This window comes from Hypanus sabinus, chromosome 7 (assembly GCF_030144855.1).
Source record: "Hypanus sabinus isolate sHypSab1 chromosome 7, sHypSab1.hap1, whole genome shotgun sequence".
NCBI lineage: Eukaryota > Metazoa > Chordata > Chondrichthyes > Myliobatiformes > Dasyatidae > Hypanus > Hypanus sabinus.
The window spans coordinates 156117509-156134961 of record NC_082712.1 but is presented as its reverse complement, the minus strand read 5'-3'; the positions used below and the strand labels follow the sequence as shown (position 1 = coordinate 156134961).

The window sequence follows — 17453 nt, the reverse complement described above, 5'->3', positions numbered from 1 at the left end:
AAAATGTATTCAACAGTGGCTAGATGGGAGATGCCAGAGAGTAGTGGTGGATAATTGTTTATCAGGATGGAGGCCGGTGACCAGGGATCTGTTTTGGGCCCAATGTTATTAGTAATATACATAAATGATCTGGATGATGGGGTGGTAAATTGGATTAGTAAGTATGCCGATGATACTAAGGTAGGAGGTGTTGTGGATAATGAGGTTGGTTTTCAAAGCTTGCAGGGAGATTTATGCCGGTTAGAAGAATGGGCTGAACGTTGGCAGATGGAGTTTAATGCTGAGAAGTGTGAGGTTCTACATTTTGGCAGGAATAATCCAAATAGAACATACAGGGTAAATGGTAGGGCATTGAGGAATGCAGAGGAACAGAGAGATCTAGGAATAACAGTGCATAGTTCCCTGAAGGTGGAGTCTCATGTAGATAGGGTGGTGAAGAAGGCTTTTGGAACGCTGGCCTTTATAAATCAAAGCATTGAGTACAGAAGTTGGGATGTAATGTTAAAATTGTACAAGGCATTGGTAAGGCCAAATTTGAAATATTGTGTGCAGTTCTTGTCACCGAATTATCGGAAAGATAAAAATAAATTAGAGAGAGTGCAGAGACGATTTACTAGGATATTACCTGGGTTTCGGCACTTAAGTTACAGAGAAAGGTTGAACAAGTTAGGTCTCTATTCATTGGAGCGTAGAAGGTTGAGGGGGGATTTGATCGAGGTATTTAAAATTTTGAGAGGGATAGATAGAGTTGACGTGAATAGGTTGTTTCCATTGAGAGTAGGGGAGATTCAAACGAGAGGACATGATTTGAGAGTTAGGGGGCAGAAGTTTAAGGGAAACACGAGGGGGTATTTCTTTACTCAGAGAGTGATAGCTGTGTGGAATGAGCTTCCTGTACAAGTAGTAGAGGCCAGTTCAGTTGTGTCATTTAAGGTAAAATTGGATAGGTATATGGACAGGAAAGGAGTGGAGGGTTATGGGCTGAGTGCGGGTAGGTGGGACTAGGTGAGATTAAGAGTTCGGCACGGACTAGAGGGGAGATTCAAACGAGAGGACATGATTTGAGAGTTAGAGGGCAGAAGTTTAAGGGAAACACGAGGGGGTACTTCTTTACTCAGAGAGTGATAGCTGTGTGGAATGAGCTTCCTGTAGAAGTAGTAGAGGCCAGTTCAGTTGTGTCATTTAAGGTAAAATTGGATAGGTATATGGACAGGAAAGGAGTGGAGGGTTATGGGCTGAGTGCGGGTAGGTGGGACTAGGTGAGATTAAGAGTTCGGCACGGACTAGGAGGGCCGAGATGGCCTGTTTCCGTGCTGTGATTATTATATGGTTATATGGTTAAATTAATTGTACCATTGTCCAAGGTGATAACTATGCCTTTTAAAATGTACTGTAAAGTTGAAATTTAGAATATGTTCTTTTAGAAGTGTGTGGGTGGAGTTGATGTTGCCTTTTGGGTTAAGAATGGCCAGATATTCTGAGTTATAGAATTGTACAGCACAAAACTGGGACCACTTGGGCCATGTTGTCCATGTCAACTGTGATGCTATGTCACTTAATTGGGACAGGAGACTATTATCAAACACTTCCTAGCTAGTGTAAATTGCGTGCACTAATGTGGCCGTGCTTACAGCAAACGGTTTATAGGTAGTGTCAGTTGCTTATGTTACCCATTTGAGCCAATGGACACCAATTCAAAAAGTCATATCGACAGTACAATTTGTCATTGATAGTTGGCAAGAAATAAGAAGTAAGACAGATCAGAACTGTTTTGTTCGCTGCTGTTTCAAACTTGTGGGCTTGGAGATACCAGAAATGGCTGGGGGTGAAAAGGAAACTTAAGTTCGGAACTGCGAAGAATTTGAAAGTATCGATAATGATCTTGATTATTACAATGAAAATGAAGATTATTCCAAATCAGGCCAGGTGTATGCACTGATTTTTGTTTATTTAAAGTAATTTGAAAGAACACAGCAATGTACACTGGATGAATTCCTTCATTGATAACTATTGGGAGCTAATACAGTTTTATAGTACAGTAGTAGTATTGGTAGTGTTCTAATTTGTTCTGTATTTCATTTAAATATATAACTTGTTAAATGGTAGCTTACCCTCTTTTTAATACCTTTTTTACTTATTTCCATGAAACCAGCTAATTGGGGCAGCAGCTTAATTGGGCCAAAATGTACTGGTCCTGATGTGTCCCAATAAACTGGGATTCACTGTATATCCAGAAGTGTTTAGAGACAATATAGCCCTCTTCCAAATGCCACATCTCTTAGTCATGGAGGTATGGGGGGTGGGGTTTGCAGGGGAGGGTGAAAGAACAACTTTGGAACAGCCACCATTATTTTAAGCTTCATGATAGTAACAGAATGGGGTGAGGTTGGTTCACAAGTTTAAATTCTAAAATTGCAAGAGAGGACTTGGTGAAAGTAGGCTGGGATCAGAACTGACAGCCAACAAGATAAGAGTCTTTCAAAAGAGAGTTCTGGCCCAGCATGTTTTGGTAAGGGTTAAAGAAAAACTAGCAAAATTAGGGATTCTTGGATGACAAAGATTCTCAAAAGGTGTGGTCAAGAAAATGAAACATGGCAGATTTGGGCAACTGAGATTAAGGGGGGTCTCTTTGAGAAATATTGAGTGTGTGGCAGAGAACATGGGAGATTTTGGAGTGGTAAAGGGACTAGGAAATACCTTTTCCTACTAAGGAAAGAGTAGATTTATAGGAGATAGGTAATATGGGTGAAGGCCTGAATGAATATTTTTATTTGTTATTCAGGAAGGGAGGACATGAAAGATAGTAAGTTTGTGGACAGTCGAAATGGTCATTATTAAGAAAGAGAATGTGTAAGATATCATGGGATACATTAGAGATTATAAATCCCTAGAGGTAGATGAGTTATATCTCGGGTTGTTATGGGAAGCAAGGGAGCAGATGGTTGCGTCCCTGAGATGGTTTTTGCATTCTTTTTAGCCAAAGATGAAGTGCCAGAAAACTAGAGAACAGCTAGAGGAGAAGGGATAATCTGGGTAACAACGAGCTGATGAGCCTTGTGTCAGTGGTAGTGAAATCACTGGAGAAATTCCCAAGGGCTGGTATTTATATACAGCTGAAAAGGCAGGAGCTGATCAGGGATTATCAGCATGTCTTTCTGTGGGAGAGTCTTGCCTTCCTAATCTTATGTTTTTGTGAAGGTAACTAGAAGATTGAAGGCAATGTAGATTTCTCTATGGAGGTGTTTGATACCCTTCCACGTGGTGTGTTCTTTGTGAAGGAACATTGGGTTCAAGGTGAGCTGCCTGATTGGATTCTAAATAGGCTTGCTGATGAGATGCAGAGGGAAGTGATATAAGGATTCTTTTCTGATTGGAAAGTCTGAGCAGTAGCACACATCAGGGACTGATGCTGGGACCTTTGTCTGTGATGTATATTAATAACTTGGATGTGAACTTCAGTATGATGAGTCACTTTATAGATGAAATGAAAGTTGGTTGTGTTGTAAATAGTAATTTGTCTAAAGCTCCAGCAGAATATGGATCAGAGTTGGAAAGTTGGAAGAAATGTTCGCAGATGCAACTAATTCCCCATAAGTTTGAGCTGTTGCATTTTGGTAAGTCAGATAACAGTGGGGCACACACAGAAAGTGATAATGCAAAATAGTTTGGATGAACAGAAAGGCTCTGAGCCTCAAGTCATAGTTCCAGAAGGTGACTACATGTATTGCTTAGGCAGCAAATACAGCATATGGCATGCTTGCCTTCATTGGTCGGGTCAAAGAATATAAAAATTGGGATGTAATGCTGCAACTTTACAGAACACTGGTTAGGCCGCACTTGAAGTATTGTCTGTAGTTCTGGTGTCACACTGAATGAAGGTTGTGGATGCACTAAAGATAGTGCAGAGAAATCCACCAGGATATTGTCTGAAGTAGAAACAGGAACAAAATGCTGGAGGAACTCAGCAGATCAGGCAGTATCTATGGAAATTAATAAACATTTGACATATCGGGCTGAGAACTTTCATTCGGACCTGCTGGCTTCCTCCAGCAATTTGTGTTGGAATGCAGGGACTAACATATGAGGAGCGTTTATCGGCTCTTGAATTGTATTCATTAGAGTATAGAAGAATGAGGGGCAATCTCATAGAAACATTTCAAATTTTGAAAAGGTTGTTTAGAGTAGATGTGGAAAGGCTGTTTCCCTTGTTGGGTGAGTCCAGGACAAGAGGTCACAGTCTTAGAATTAGAGGGTACCCATTTAAAACAGATAAGAAGAAATTTTTTTAGCCAGAGAGTCGTGGATTTATGGAATTCATTGCCACATTCAGCTGTGGAGGCCCAATCATTGAGGGTTTTGAAGGAGGAGATTGACAGGTATCTGATTAGTCAGGGTATCAAGGGATATAGGGAAAAAAGCCAGTAAGTAAGTAAGTGTGTGTGTGTGTATAGAGATATAATCACTATATTAAAAAGGCATTTATACAGGCACTTGCATAAGCAAGAATAGAGGATAAGAGTTTCATTTAGATAAATGAGATTTGTGTGGTTGATGGGATTTGTGTCTTTGTCAATGGTCAGCATAGATGTGGTGCACTAAAGTGTGTTCTGTGCTGTATATGTTCTTGACTTTGGTTCATTCTTGTGTTTGAAGATACCAAGATAACTATACATTCATTTTGCTCATGTCTTTTATTTTCTGTGTCTGCACCTGATTTGAACTACTTTTTAGTTCAATTTTCCTCAGCTTTTCAATCAAATTACGAAGATGAACAGTTGCAAAGTCTGTTTACTCAAGTGCTAAATGTAATGGTATCATGTCATGGTTCAGCAACCTAGTATGGAAAACAAAAACCTAAATCTACAAGTTTAAATACTGTTATACTACCACAGTGGGGAAAAAGCCTTATTTACCAAAAAAAAATTAGTCAATATCTTTTTCTTGAGGGTAAGGGAGGTTAAAATATGAAACGGGAAGATTTTGTTGTGCATTTATGATTAGCATTTTAGCGAGAATGTTGTCAGAAACCTTGGATCAACAGTTCCATGTGAGCTGCACTTACTGCGCAAGACAGCTTACATTGCCAGTAACCAATAGGAACTCAAGAAATGAAGCTATGATCTACACAGTCATCAAGGCAGCAAAACGACAATACAGGGACAAGATCCAGACGCAGCTCTCCACCAACAACACGTGCAGCTTATGGCAAGATCTGCACACCATTGTAGACTTAAAAGCTAAGCACAGTGGTGTTGCAAACATCGGTGCCCCTCTTCCGGATGAGCTAAGTGTTTTTTACTCTCGGTTCAATGTCGCCAACACTGAGCCCCCAAGAAGAGCTGCCGAAGTGACCTGCATCTTGGTTATCTCTGAAGCTGAAATACACTGGTGTTTCAAATGAGTGGACAGTTGCAAGGCTGCAGGACCGGATGGCATCCCAGGGTGGGTATTCGGGATGTGCGTGGCATAACTGGCAGGTGTGTTTACAGACATATTTAATCTCTCCCCCTCCCAGTGTAGAGTGCCCCCCTCCTTCAAAACATCCACCATTGTTCCTCTACCTAAAAAGACCAAAGTAACATGTCTGAATGACTGGCGTCCTGTCACACTCATCTCAATAATAAGCAAATGCTTTGAGAGGCTGGTCAAGGACTGCATCTGCAGCATGCTACCACCCAAACTGGACCCCTTACAATTTGCCTACTGGTATAACCGATCAATAGATGACACAATAGTCACAGCTCTATACATTGTGTCAGGGTCCTTACACATCTGCAGAAGAAGGATGCTTATGTGAGAATGTTGCTCTTGGACTACAGTTCAACATCTAACACCATAATTCCCACCAGGCTTGACAAGAAGTTCAGAGACCTCAGCCTTAATCCTGTCTCGCGCAGCTGGATTCTGGACTTCCTGTCAGATCGCTGGCAGGTGGTAAGAGTGGGCTCCCTCACCTCTGCCCCTTTGACTCTCAACACAGGAGCCCCTCAGGGCTGTGCCCTAAGCCCCCTCCTGTATACCCATGACTGTGTAGCCACCCACAGCTCTAGTCTGCTAATTAAATTTGCTGATGATACTGCATTGATTGACATCTCAAATAATAATGAGGCAGCCTACAGAGAAGAAGTCATCATCTTGACACAGTGATGTCAAGAGAACAACCTCTTCCCTCAATGTCACAAAAACAAAGGAACTGGTTGTGGATTACAGAAGGAATGGAGACAGGGTAGCCCCTATTGACATAAATAGATCTGGGGTTGAGAGGGTGAACAGCTTTAAGTCCCTCAGCATACACATCACAGAGGTTCTCACATGGTAGGAACATACAGGCTGTATGGTGAAAAAAGCACAACACACCTCATACAGTTGAAGAAGTTTGGCATGATTCCCCAAATCCTAAAGTACTGTCTACAGGGGCACAATTGAGAACATCCTGACTGGCTGTATCACTGCCTGGTATAGGAACTATACTTCCCTCAATCACAGGACTCTGCAGAGAGTGGTGTGGACAGCCCAGCACATCTGTAAATGTGAACTTCCCACTATTCAGGACATTTACAGAGACAGGTGCGTAAAAAGGGACTGAAGTATCTTCAGGGACCTGAGTAACCCCAACCACAAACTTCAGCTGCTACCATCTGGGAAACAGTACCGCAGCAAAAAGCCAAGACTAATAGGTTCTGGGACAGCTTCTTCCACCAGGCCATCAAACTGATTAATTTATGCTGATACAATTATATTTCTATGCTATATTGACTGTCCTGTTGTACATACTATTTATTATAAATTATTACACATTGCACAATTAGATGGAGATGTAACGTAAAAATTTTTGCTCATGTATGTGAAGTTTGTAAAAAATAAAGTCAATTCAATTCATTTGTGTTAAACTGCATTTTTCCACAGATAGGACATTATAATAATTTCCTTGTGGGGGTGGAGTTCATTGCTGAGTTCAGCCTTGATGAGTTAACAGTTGACTGCAAGCAAAAAGGTTTCTTTTCATTTTACATTAAATTAAGGAAGTTCAAAACACACCTGTGTCTTTTCTGCTTCTGGTTTTCTCAAAGATGCTCCTATTTGAAGAACGTTGAACTGAATCTTTTTGATGAAATAGTCAATTTTTTTGCATTTGGAATTATGCATTCAGTCACACATTCCAGTGCTCTTCTCACAGAGGTAAACTTCTGTTAATGTATTGCTGTTTAACATCCCAAACCACCTTTTGAAGTCTGATCGTTGTTGTAATATAGAAGTAGTTTTTTTTTCTTTAGAGATGCAGTACAGCATGGAGCAGGCCCCTTTGGCTCAATGAGCTGCGGCATTCAGCAGCCCAGCTATTTAACACTAACCTAATCACAGGGCAACTTACAATGACTAACTGGGACATCTTTGGACTGGGAGGAAACCGGAGCACCTGGAGGAAAGCCAGGTGGTCACAGGGAGAATGTACAAACTCCTTATAGAGAGCACTGGAAGCAACCTCCAACCTGTGCCCCAATCTGTGATAGCATCGCGCTAACCACTACACTACTGTGCCGCCTATTATTTGACCTGAAGCTAGGGCATTTCCTTTTTTAATATTTCACCATGTCAGCACTGCACCATATTGAAATACAAGTTTTGATGTCTGGCAATCCAGTACTATTTTGGCCATAAGCTCTGCAGACCTTTTCCTGTCATGCATATATTTGCTCTTCAGGTAATTGAAGATGACAGGATCAAGAAAAGGTGATCATATGATTGTGCTCTTGTTAGTTTTGGTTGTGGAATAATTGACCTGATTATGTTGACCTGCTATAGAGGTTCTGAAACATACTATGTTCTTTCATTTATAATCTTCCAATGTCATGACGTTCAATTAAGTGCATTCTTATTTGGTTGTTGTAAACTGGATCAGCATGTTAATCATAAGTTTTTCAGTGTCAATATGACTATTCCTCAAGTTCAGATTTTTTTTATGATTATCTCTGAAATCAATGGTCTTGGAGACAAAAGGATTGCTATAGAGTAAATGTATACCATATAGTTCCTAGAAGTCATGGTAATTTTCAATGTGCATGGATACACCACAAAACGAGTCTGTAAGACATTTTGTACTGCACGCATCTGCTAATAATTTTCTTTCTTAAATATGTGTGCATCTTCAGATGGACATAAAAGGAATAACTTTAGTGTGTAATAACCACAATACCTATTAAATGGGTGAAAAGTCAAGCAATGGCACTTGCAATTTAATTCAATTTCTCGTCTGCTGAGTAATAGAGTAGTTGGATTCTCTTACAAGGAAAACAAATTGGCTCAAAAATGCTTTAGAAGCTCAGAGATTTAAAGAAAACTTGCTGCAGCCAATCACAGCTTTGCATTAGTAAAGGCTGCACAATATTATATCATAAGATTAGTGCAGAATTAAAACCGCAATTAAGCATAAACATTGGAAAAGCCACAAATCAGACGATGTACCAAGACGTTTCCAGCTTTCATTCTTCCCTCATGAGTCAATACCCTTGAGACAAGGTGCTGGGAGGAAAAGAAAATGTATTCTGTCTGCAGTGCTGCTATTCTTGCTTTTGTCACCAGCTCATGAATTCTGTTGTTTGTGGAGCAAGATACTTCCTTCCCTGCATCATGCCAGATTAACTATATTATGATTTAGATATAAACATATCATATTTTGGATAATAGCTGCATTTGCTTCAAATAAAAATCTAGAATGAAATTAACCCATTGAGTGCTGATTATCTAAGGCCCTTAATTATATTGATGTAAAATGATTTGCTTTTTTTTTGAGAGAGTGATTAATTTCCAGAACTTTACACTCTGGGGGGTGGGGGAGTTGAGATTCTTGTTTTTTTTTAAAAAAAGATCTGAATCAGGTTTAATATCACTGCCATGTCATGAAATTTGTTGTTTTGTGGTAGCAGTACATTTCAATACGTAATTAAACTACAAATGACAATAAGAATATACAGGTGTCTCTCTCTTCTCCCCCCCCCCCCCCAAACAAAGGTAGAGTGTTCCTATGAAACCTTTCTTAAGCCTAAATGGCGTAAAGCGAAGAACCATTAATTTATCTGGGAAAAATTTTCATAAAAGCGAAAATCCTCTTTGTAATGCAAAAACAGGTTACTAATGTAGGTCTTTAGTAAAAGTGAAGTGGCATAAAGCGGACATTTGTAAAGCGGGATGGGGACACCTGTATACAATTAAGTAGTGCAAAAAATAAAAGAGTAGTGAGGTGGTATACGTGGGTTCATTGTCCGTTCAGAAATCTGATGGTAAATCAGTTTTAGAAAGATTAGGGAACTGAGGCCACAGGGACCTGGCAAAGAAGAAATTAGGAAGAAGTGAGGCGTAGTTAGTGGCTGAGCAGGATTGAGGCGGTCAAGTAGCCTTCTGGTGTTCCTTTTTGTTTCTTTGTTCTTATGTTGATTCCTATTAGTTTGTAGAAATGATCAAACCAGCATGTATTTCCTGCATGGTAGCTGTTTAAAAATCTGCTGACACTCAGAGTTGTTGTCTTTTGCCAAGGAATTATGCATGATCAGCTAAAATTTGGGATATTATATTTTGATGGGAACGAGGTAATATTTTAGTCTTTCTCTCAAAGTATTGAGTCAATTAAATTCCCAGAGCATTAGGGTGAAATTTGTATGAACTAAGTAAGATATTTGATGTAGATGTTTAGAAGCCATCTACCATGAAGAAGATGGCGCAGTTTATCACTAACACTACTAGGTGCCCTTGTTTTCAAGGTACAGTACCTTAGGCACATATATATTGCTCGGTTGCCTAAGACTTTTGTATAGTATTGGGTTTATTAATATGGAGTGGAGAGCAAGTTTATAAATTAGGTGGGAGCAAAGGATGTTGGGAATGGCAAGTGTGGAACTCTGTGTGAGGGCTGTAGGATAGGTGGCAGGACAGAGGAGGGATTTTATTCCAAATAAAATGGTTTATTGATCAGGACAGAATGTGTCGCTCGTGCTTCCTGTTCTCTCCCCTCTCCCTTCCCCTTTTGCTAACCTTGATTCCCCTCTCCCTGCCCCCTTCCCACTCTCAGTCCAAAACAGAGACCCATATCAGGATCAGGTTTAAAACACAAAAATACAACTGCAGATGCTGTGGATCAAGGAATACATACACAACGCTGGAAGAACTCAGCAGGTTGGGCAGCATCTGTAAGAAAAGAGTAGCCAACGTTTCAGGCCGAGGCCCTTCATCAGGAATGGGAAGGAAGAGAGGGCCGAAGCCCAGTAATAGAGACAGGGGAGGGGGTAGGGCCTAGAGGCGCCAGGTGGAAAACCAATTGGAGGAAGGATAAAGGGGGGGGAGGGGATGAGCATGAAAGAACTGTAGAGATAAAGAAGCAGAAAGTTAAAAGGGGAGAGAGGCAGAGAGGGATGGGGGAGGGAGAGGGAATTACCGGAAATTGGAGAATTCAGTGTTCATACCACCAGGCTGGAGGCTACCCAGACGGTAGATGAGGTGGTGCTCCTCCAACCTGAGTTTGGCCTCATCATGGCAGTAGAGGAGGCCATGTATGGATATTATCTAGATGGGAATGAGAGGCAGAGTTGAATGGGTGGCAACCGGGAGGTCCTGTCTATTGTGACGGACGGAGCGGAGGTGCTCGACGAAGTGGTCCCCCAATCTGTGTTGGGTCTCGTCGATGTAGAGGAGGCTGCACCGGATGCAATAGACGACTCCAGCAGACTCGCAGGTGAAGTGTTGCCTCACCTGGAAAGACTGTCTGGGGCCCGGAATGGTGGTAAGGGGGGAGGTGTGGGGACAGGTGTAGCATTTGCGCTTGCAGGGATAAGTGCCAGGTGGGAGTACTGTGAGGAGGGACGTGTGGACCAGGTAGTCGCAGAGGGAACGATCCCTGTGAAAAGCTGAGATGGGTAGGGAGGGAAAGATGTGCTTGAAGGTGGCGGAAGTTGCGGAGGATAATATGTTGGATCCGGAGGTTGGTGGGGTGGTAGGTGAGGACAAGGATCAGGTTTGTCATCTCTCACATGTGTCATGGAATCTTTTTTTTTTGCAGCAGCATTACAGTGCAATACAATATATAAAATTACAGTACTGTGCAAAAGGTTTAGTCACCCTAGCTACATATTTGTGCCCAAGGCTGCATAGCTTTATGTATCTGAAATGTACTGTATTCTCGAAATGATTTAATTTGTTCCAATGTACCAGAAGAATACATTTAACTTAAGTACAGAATCAGTAAACTTTTATGGCATTAGGTCTTTTAGCCTGTTGTTCTGCTGGGACTTGAATTATGTTTGTTCAGCTTTTATTTTTGTCCAAGCATTAGCAGTCTTTCATTTTCAGTGCAAGATCTATATTTAATCTTTTGCCTTCTCTATATGTAATTCTTATGCCCTTTCTGTTTTGGATTTGATATCACTTGCTGCAACAAAATTATGAGGTATCGTGGTTGCCTTGTTTTCTGACTGCAATATAGCAAATCCCAGGCATAGCTGATTCAAGTCTTTGTTGCAAAGTAGAGTTTGATATATATATATATAAAACTTCGATAATTTAAACAGTATTGATTATAAGGGATATATTCAATGCAGAAGCTTCTGATCTATGTGCCTTAAAAAGCATTATTTTTGTTTATAAATATATGATCAGGAACAGCATATTGCATTTAAGTACAACAGTGAAATATCTTAACAAATTTTACGAGTACAACCTGCCATTAAGCCAGCTGGTATAGCATTTTTGGAGTTACTTTTTGAAGAACTTGTGGAAAAGCATGGAAGTCTATTATACATAAATGAGATTTTGCAGGTGCTAGAAGTCTTGAAATAACTAACACAAAATGCTGGAGGAATTCAGCAGATCAGGCAGCATCTATGGAGAAGAATAACAGTTTAGATTGTTTATCCCTCTCAGTAAGTGTAGTATACAGTTGTAATTCTTTAAGCTTGATTGTGCCAAACTATGAAAAAGGGAGAAATCAAGAGAGCGAAAGATGTGGTAGATGATGCTTTAAAAAAAAATTCTTTTCTTCGGGCCACAAACATTTTACAAAACTGCACAGCAAATGGTTTGAACGGGTTTCATTGTGTATCAGATGTTATCTCATATATTTTTGGTTGGTGTGAATTTTATTTGCTTAACAAACTAACATTTGTTGTAAATGATAGTTCTGGTTTTAACGGTGTACTTTTGCAGATTTGTTTATGTAAGGGTACAAAGCAAAAATGATCCTAAAATTGGCCAATTTACTTTGGCACCTTTGCTTGTTTGTCCTTGAGCCATTTTTAGAATAGTATATTTTGGAGATTATCATAATTTTTATTTATCTATTTTAAGGGCGCTTCTTGCTGGTGGAGGTTTTTCCACATGGACCTATCGACAAGGTTATGATGTCAGTATTCCAGTTTTTAGTCCGTTGTCAGCAGATGTCAAACTACCTGAGAAGATGCCTGGGTAAGAATCAACAAATATGCTACTGGATTTACTGTTGTAAGTCAATTATTTTGTCAATGTTGGATACATGACCCCATGTTTGATGGGCAGCTTTCTCATGCATCTATGCCATGCTTTTATTTGCTGATCCATTAAAATTTCTTTTCACATCATGTTATTCTTAAAGTATTACGAAGGTAACTACTTCTCTACCTGTTACGGATTCAGCAACAATAAATATATAAGTGAGGCAGAGTTTTTTTTTTATAACAAATAAAACATTTGTTAAACACTGAAAAACTAACCCCCAAAAGTAAACAAACAGCTAACGTAACCAGAAATCAGCTGTTGTGTGGCAGCTTAAACAGTTCTTAAAGAAATAAAGCGAAAACAGTTCTTAAAGTGATGTTGCAAAAACAGTTCTTCAAAGTAGTACTGCAAAAGTTCAAAATGCTTACAGTTCATTAAAGGAGAGACTTTTTAGACGATTTAAATTCTCTTTCACGTCGTGTTGTTGTGGTTCCCAGTCGAACTACTTTTCCCCGAGAATTTACGAAGATGAAAATGAAACGGCTTAAAGGCACTGACCTTGCCTTTACGAAACTGTACCCAACCCTTTCTGCTATTGTTTGCAGGGGTTAACATGGGCACAGCCAACGAATTCCTTCCGAATGAGGATCAAACAAGGTCGAACCTGTTGCACCATCGAAGTCAACTTTCCTCGACCTTTTAGCTTCCAAACTCCAATCTTCACTCTCCACTGATTTTTAACTGGCAATATTATAAAGAAACTGCCGGCAATGACCTTTTAAACTTTAGGCATGAAATAAAACTCCACCTTGCAACCAAACGGCGTCATAATATTGGACCACGCAGTGGCATGGAGTCAAAATGGAAAATCCAGCCACGAACTGCCCCTCCTCACAGGGAGGGGTCCTCCTTTTATACCCTGTAATAAAAAAAAATTTAAAAAACTGTCACATGATCTCTGCTGGCGGGAAAATAAAGTCACTCCACCATCACAAGACCACTACCTTAGGTCCAGCATATCTTCAACACCACTGTCACGTGACAAGTACAAGATACCCACGGGTACGTAACACACCACAAAGTAAATTTAGTTCTGGTGAATCTACATAGAGTATTACAATTCACTAAATATGTAATGGAAAGGAATAAAACTGACATTAGTGAAATTTGTACTAGGTTGCACAAGGCTCTAAGGCTTTAGAATAAATGCCTGCAATGTAAATTAAAAGAATGTAAACAATAAGACTATTTTTAAATGTCTTTCAGTTACCGGATGTATTTTATCTTGTCGGCACAAACTGCTATCCATTCAGAATACCGTTCTGAACTGGAGGCAATAGAGGCAGAACATAAAGATGCTCTCCTAATCCTTGATAAATGTACAAATTTGTCAGAAGGTGTCTCTTCCACACGGAAACGGTGCCACAAAAATCAGGTCTTCAATTACCCACAAATATTACAGGTATGGTGTTTATACATTTAAGGACATTTATTAACCTAATTATTTTAAATATAATTCATAACTTTAAGTTGGCAATGATTTCTACTGGCACTGCTACAAAAACTTCTATCTCTACTCACCTATTAAGTATATTGGATTGTGTCAGAGAGGCCATGAAAGGAAGAGGAGAAATGCATGTTTGTGCCAACTTGAATTATTTCCCACATTCAATATTTGGAGATTGTTCTGCCTTTTTTTTTAGCAGTCAGATGTTGGCACCACTTCAGTCTCTCTGGCCTGGGAATGTGTACTTGTGTGGATAAAGTGTCTCGAATTTAACACAGGGAGAATTACCTCTTTCCCCCTCACCAAATATAAGCCATATCGAAACCATTTGGTTAACCTCTTAATTTGCTTCAAGCGAGCATTGCTAGGATTTGTATGGGCAGAAAGTTACATATCACAATTGAAAGAGATGAACTAATCCAGCAAAGTAGCAAAGCAGTTGAAGGTGGAAAGTGGGGGAAGATGACCTCAGACAAGAAACATGAAAATGTTTAAATTGCAACATGCATGAGGAATAAAGCTTAGAATCTGGTTTGTGAATAAAAGACCGAGATGACAATAAAAGGGGACATAAAAACAAGATTGCGCCATCAGTATCCATTAGCATATAATTCTACTTCAAGGCAAAGAATTGTTCAATGGGTGGTAGTTCCTCAGTTGCCCAGCCATGGTTCACTGACTTTCAAATACTAAAGTTTTGAGTTCAAGGCACACTTTAGAAATTTGAGTGCAACTTGTGGGCTGACCTTGCTATAGTGCAGTACCATTCCACATCTGCTTTACAGCTTTTGTCCAGATGAAAGTTCTAATTACAAAAAAACTGACATTATGAAATATTTAGAATGGAATACATCTCATCTTCATTACTTTCCAAATCTTGAAGATGCACAATTGCAGTCTCGTGTCTCTGTGTTGTGAATACCTGTTGCCTTTTGGCCAATGATGTGACCAAGAAGCCAACCCATACTAAACCCATCTGCCTGAACACTATCCATATCTCTCCATTATCTGCTTCCACTTCTTCCCCAGCAGCATGTTTAAGGCACCCACCACTCCATATAGTTCTAAAAAAACTTAAAATTTTTTGTCTCTCACTTCAGAGCTATGCCACCTAGTGTTTGATATTTTCATCCGGGGGAGGGAGGGGTTGGGGAAAAACTTTGGCTATCTAACCTATTTACGCTTGACGTTTTTTGAACTTCTATCTTGATATCAGACTGATGTCAAAATTCTTGGGAAAAGCATCATTCTCCTAAGTTTAGTAGGTTGTTAAAGAAGCAATCAGATTTATCAATAAGGCATTTTACATCTATTCCCAAATTATACTTTTAAATTCCAGCCTAGTAGCATCATAATTTGTACTTTTCAAATTAAATATTTTGCTATACCATCTGCTCCTATCCTTGTCCAAGTTTGTGGTAAAGGTCAGGGGATCTCCAGAGTGCTCACCCACTGAGAGATCATGGATGAATGAACCTGACCAAGTTCATTGCCTGGTACTAGATCCAGTGTGACCTCTCCTCTAGTCTACATACTTATTAGGAATTTATCCTCACACATGTAACAGACTTCATTTCATCGGCACCTTTTGAGTTAAGGAGGTGCCAATCAATATTAGGGAAGTTGCAGTGATACATAACAACCCTATTATTTGTAACCTTTCCAAAATCTGCCTTCCAATCTGATCCTCTGTCTCTGTTGTTGTTGTCTATAGAATACTCCCCATTGAGTGATTGCTTCCTTTCAGTTTCTGACTTTTATCCATACTGACTCAGTAGATGATCTCTCCATGACATCCTCCCTTTCTGAAACTACAATACTGTCCCTGATTAGCAAAGCCACTCCCCATCCTGTATTACGTTCCTCCCTGACCCTTTTTGAAGCAGCTATTCCCGCCCCTATGACAACCAGGCTTCTTTAGTAGTCACAATGTTGTTGCTCCATGTACTGATGCATGCTTTTAAGTTCATCGTCCTTGTTCCTGATACTACTTGTATTAAAATGGACATACTTCAACTCATCCCGCTGACTGCATGTATGCCCTATCTGCTACCTAAACTCCTTCACAGCCTCACAACACGCTGCATCTAATTCTATACCAACTGTCCTATCCTCTGACCTATCACTCTGGTTCCCATCCCCTACCAAACTAGGTTAAGCCCTCCCTAACAACTCTAGCAAACCTTCTCACAAGGTGATTGGCCCCTTTGAGTTCACATGTAGCTGGTCCCTTTTGTACAGGTAATAGCTTCCCCAGAAGAGTTCACACTAATCCACAAATTTTAAACTCTGACCTCTGCACTAATTCTTCAGCCACACATTCAACTGCCATATCATCCCTATTCTTACCCTCATTGGTGGATGGCACAGGTAGCAATCCACAGATTTACTACCTTTTGTGGTCCCACTTTTCACCTTCCTACCTAGTTCCTTATATTCCTTCTTAAGGACCTCATTCCTTGTTCTAACTATGGTGTTGTTATCAATATATACTTTGCTTTCTGGCTGCTCATCCTTAAGAAGCTGTAGACCTGATCAGAGACTTCCCTTACCCTGGTATGTGGGAAGAAACATAACATCTGCAGAGTCTCTTTCACATCCATAGAATCTCCTGTCTGTTCCTCTAACTATTGAATCCCTTGTCATCACTGCTGTCGTCTTCTTCCCCTTCCCTTCTGAGCCCTGGAGTCAGACTTTGTACCAGAGACCTGGTCATTGCAGTTTTCCCCGGTAGGTTCCCCCCTCCCCCCCCCCCAACAGGATCCAAAGTGTTATATTTGTTGTTGAGGTGAATGGCCATAGGGATCTGTCTGCCTGTTGCCGTTCCCTCTCCTGACAATCATCTAGCTACCTGCCTCCTACAATTTAGGGGCTACAGGGAGGTAATCACACCTATCTGTCACCACCTCATTCTCCTGAAGGTCATCCAACTCCCTAACATTGTCTATAAGAAGCTGCATCCAGATGCACTTCTCTCAGACATAGAAGTCAGGGAGATAGGAGGTCTCCCAGATTTCCCATGTCTTTTATAAGGAGTACATCACAGACATAGAATTCATTCTTTCTAATCTAACTAGGCACTAATAATAAAAGAAAGGGTAACCTGACAGGAGCCTCATCAGAGCCTTCACCTCTCTTCACCAAAGCCTCGATACCACTGTAACCCTGTCTCACTCAAACTATGGCCACTCAACAATATTTTGAAACTATACCTGCAGTTTCCTACATTAGCATTTAAGGAGGCAAGATATTTTCAGTTTTTTTACCCCTTTGGAAAATGAAAAGATGATAGATAGAAAATTATTTAATTTTAATTGATGTATGTTCTAGCTTTTTGGATCTGGCACACTGGAAAAAGTGCCCTGTCTTGTGGCTGGAAAAGGACAAAACAGAAGCTGCAGTTTATGCATAGTAAATCAGCCTTTGCTGAAAAAAAAACACAACCAAATTTATGCTTTCTATCCTGCCCTAATTTACAGCAGGAATCATA

General features: G+C 40.2%; 1 protein-coding gene across 1 annotated transcript in view; it reads left to right on the top strand.

The window, feature by feature from the left end:
* The window catches only part of ext2 (exostosin glycosyltransferase 2), a 163485-nt gene that overhangs the window by 33401 nt on the left and 112631 nt on the right, over window positions 1-17453 (top strand). The window contains exons 4-5 of the mRNA XM_059975984.1: window positions 12331-12447; window positions 13723-13918. Of these exons, the coding sequence (XP_059831967.1) occupies window positions 12331-12447; window positions 13723-13918 (313 nt within the window). The remainder of the gene's footprint in view (window positions 1-12330; window positions 12448-13722; window positions 13919-17453) is intronic.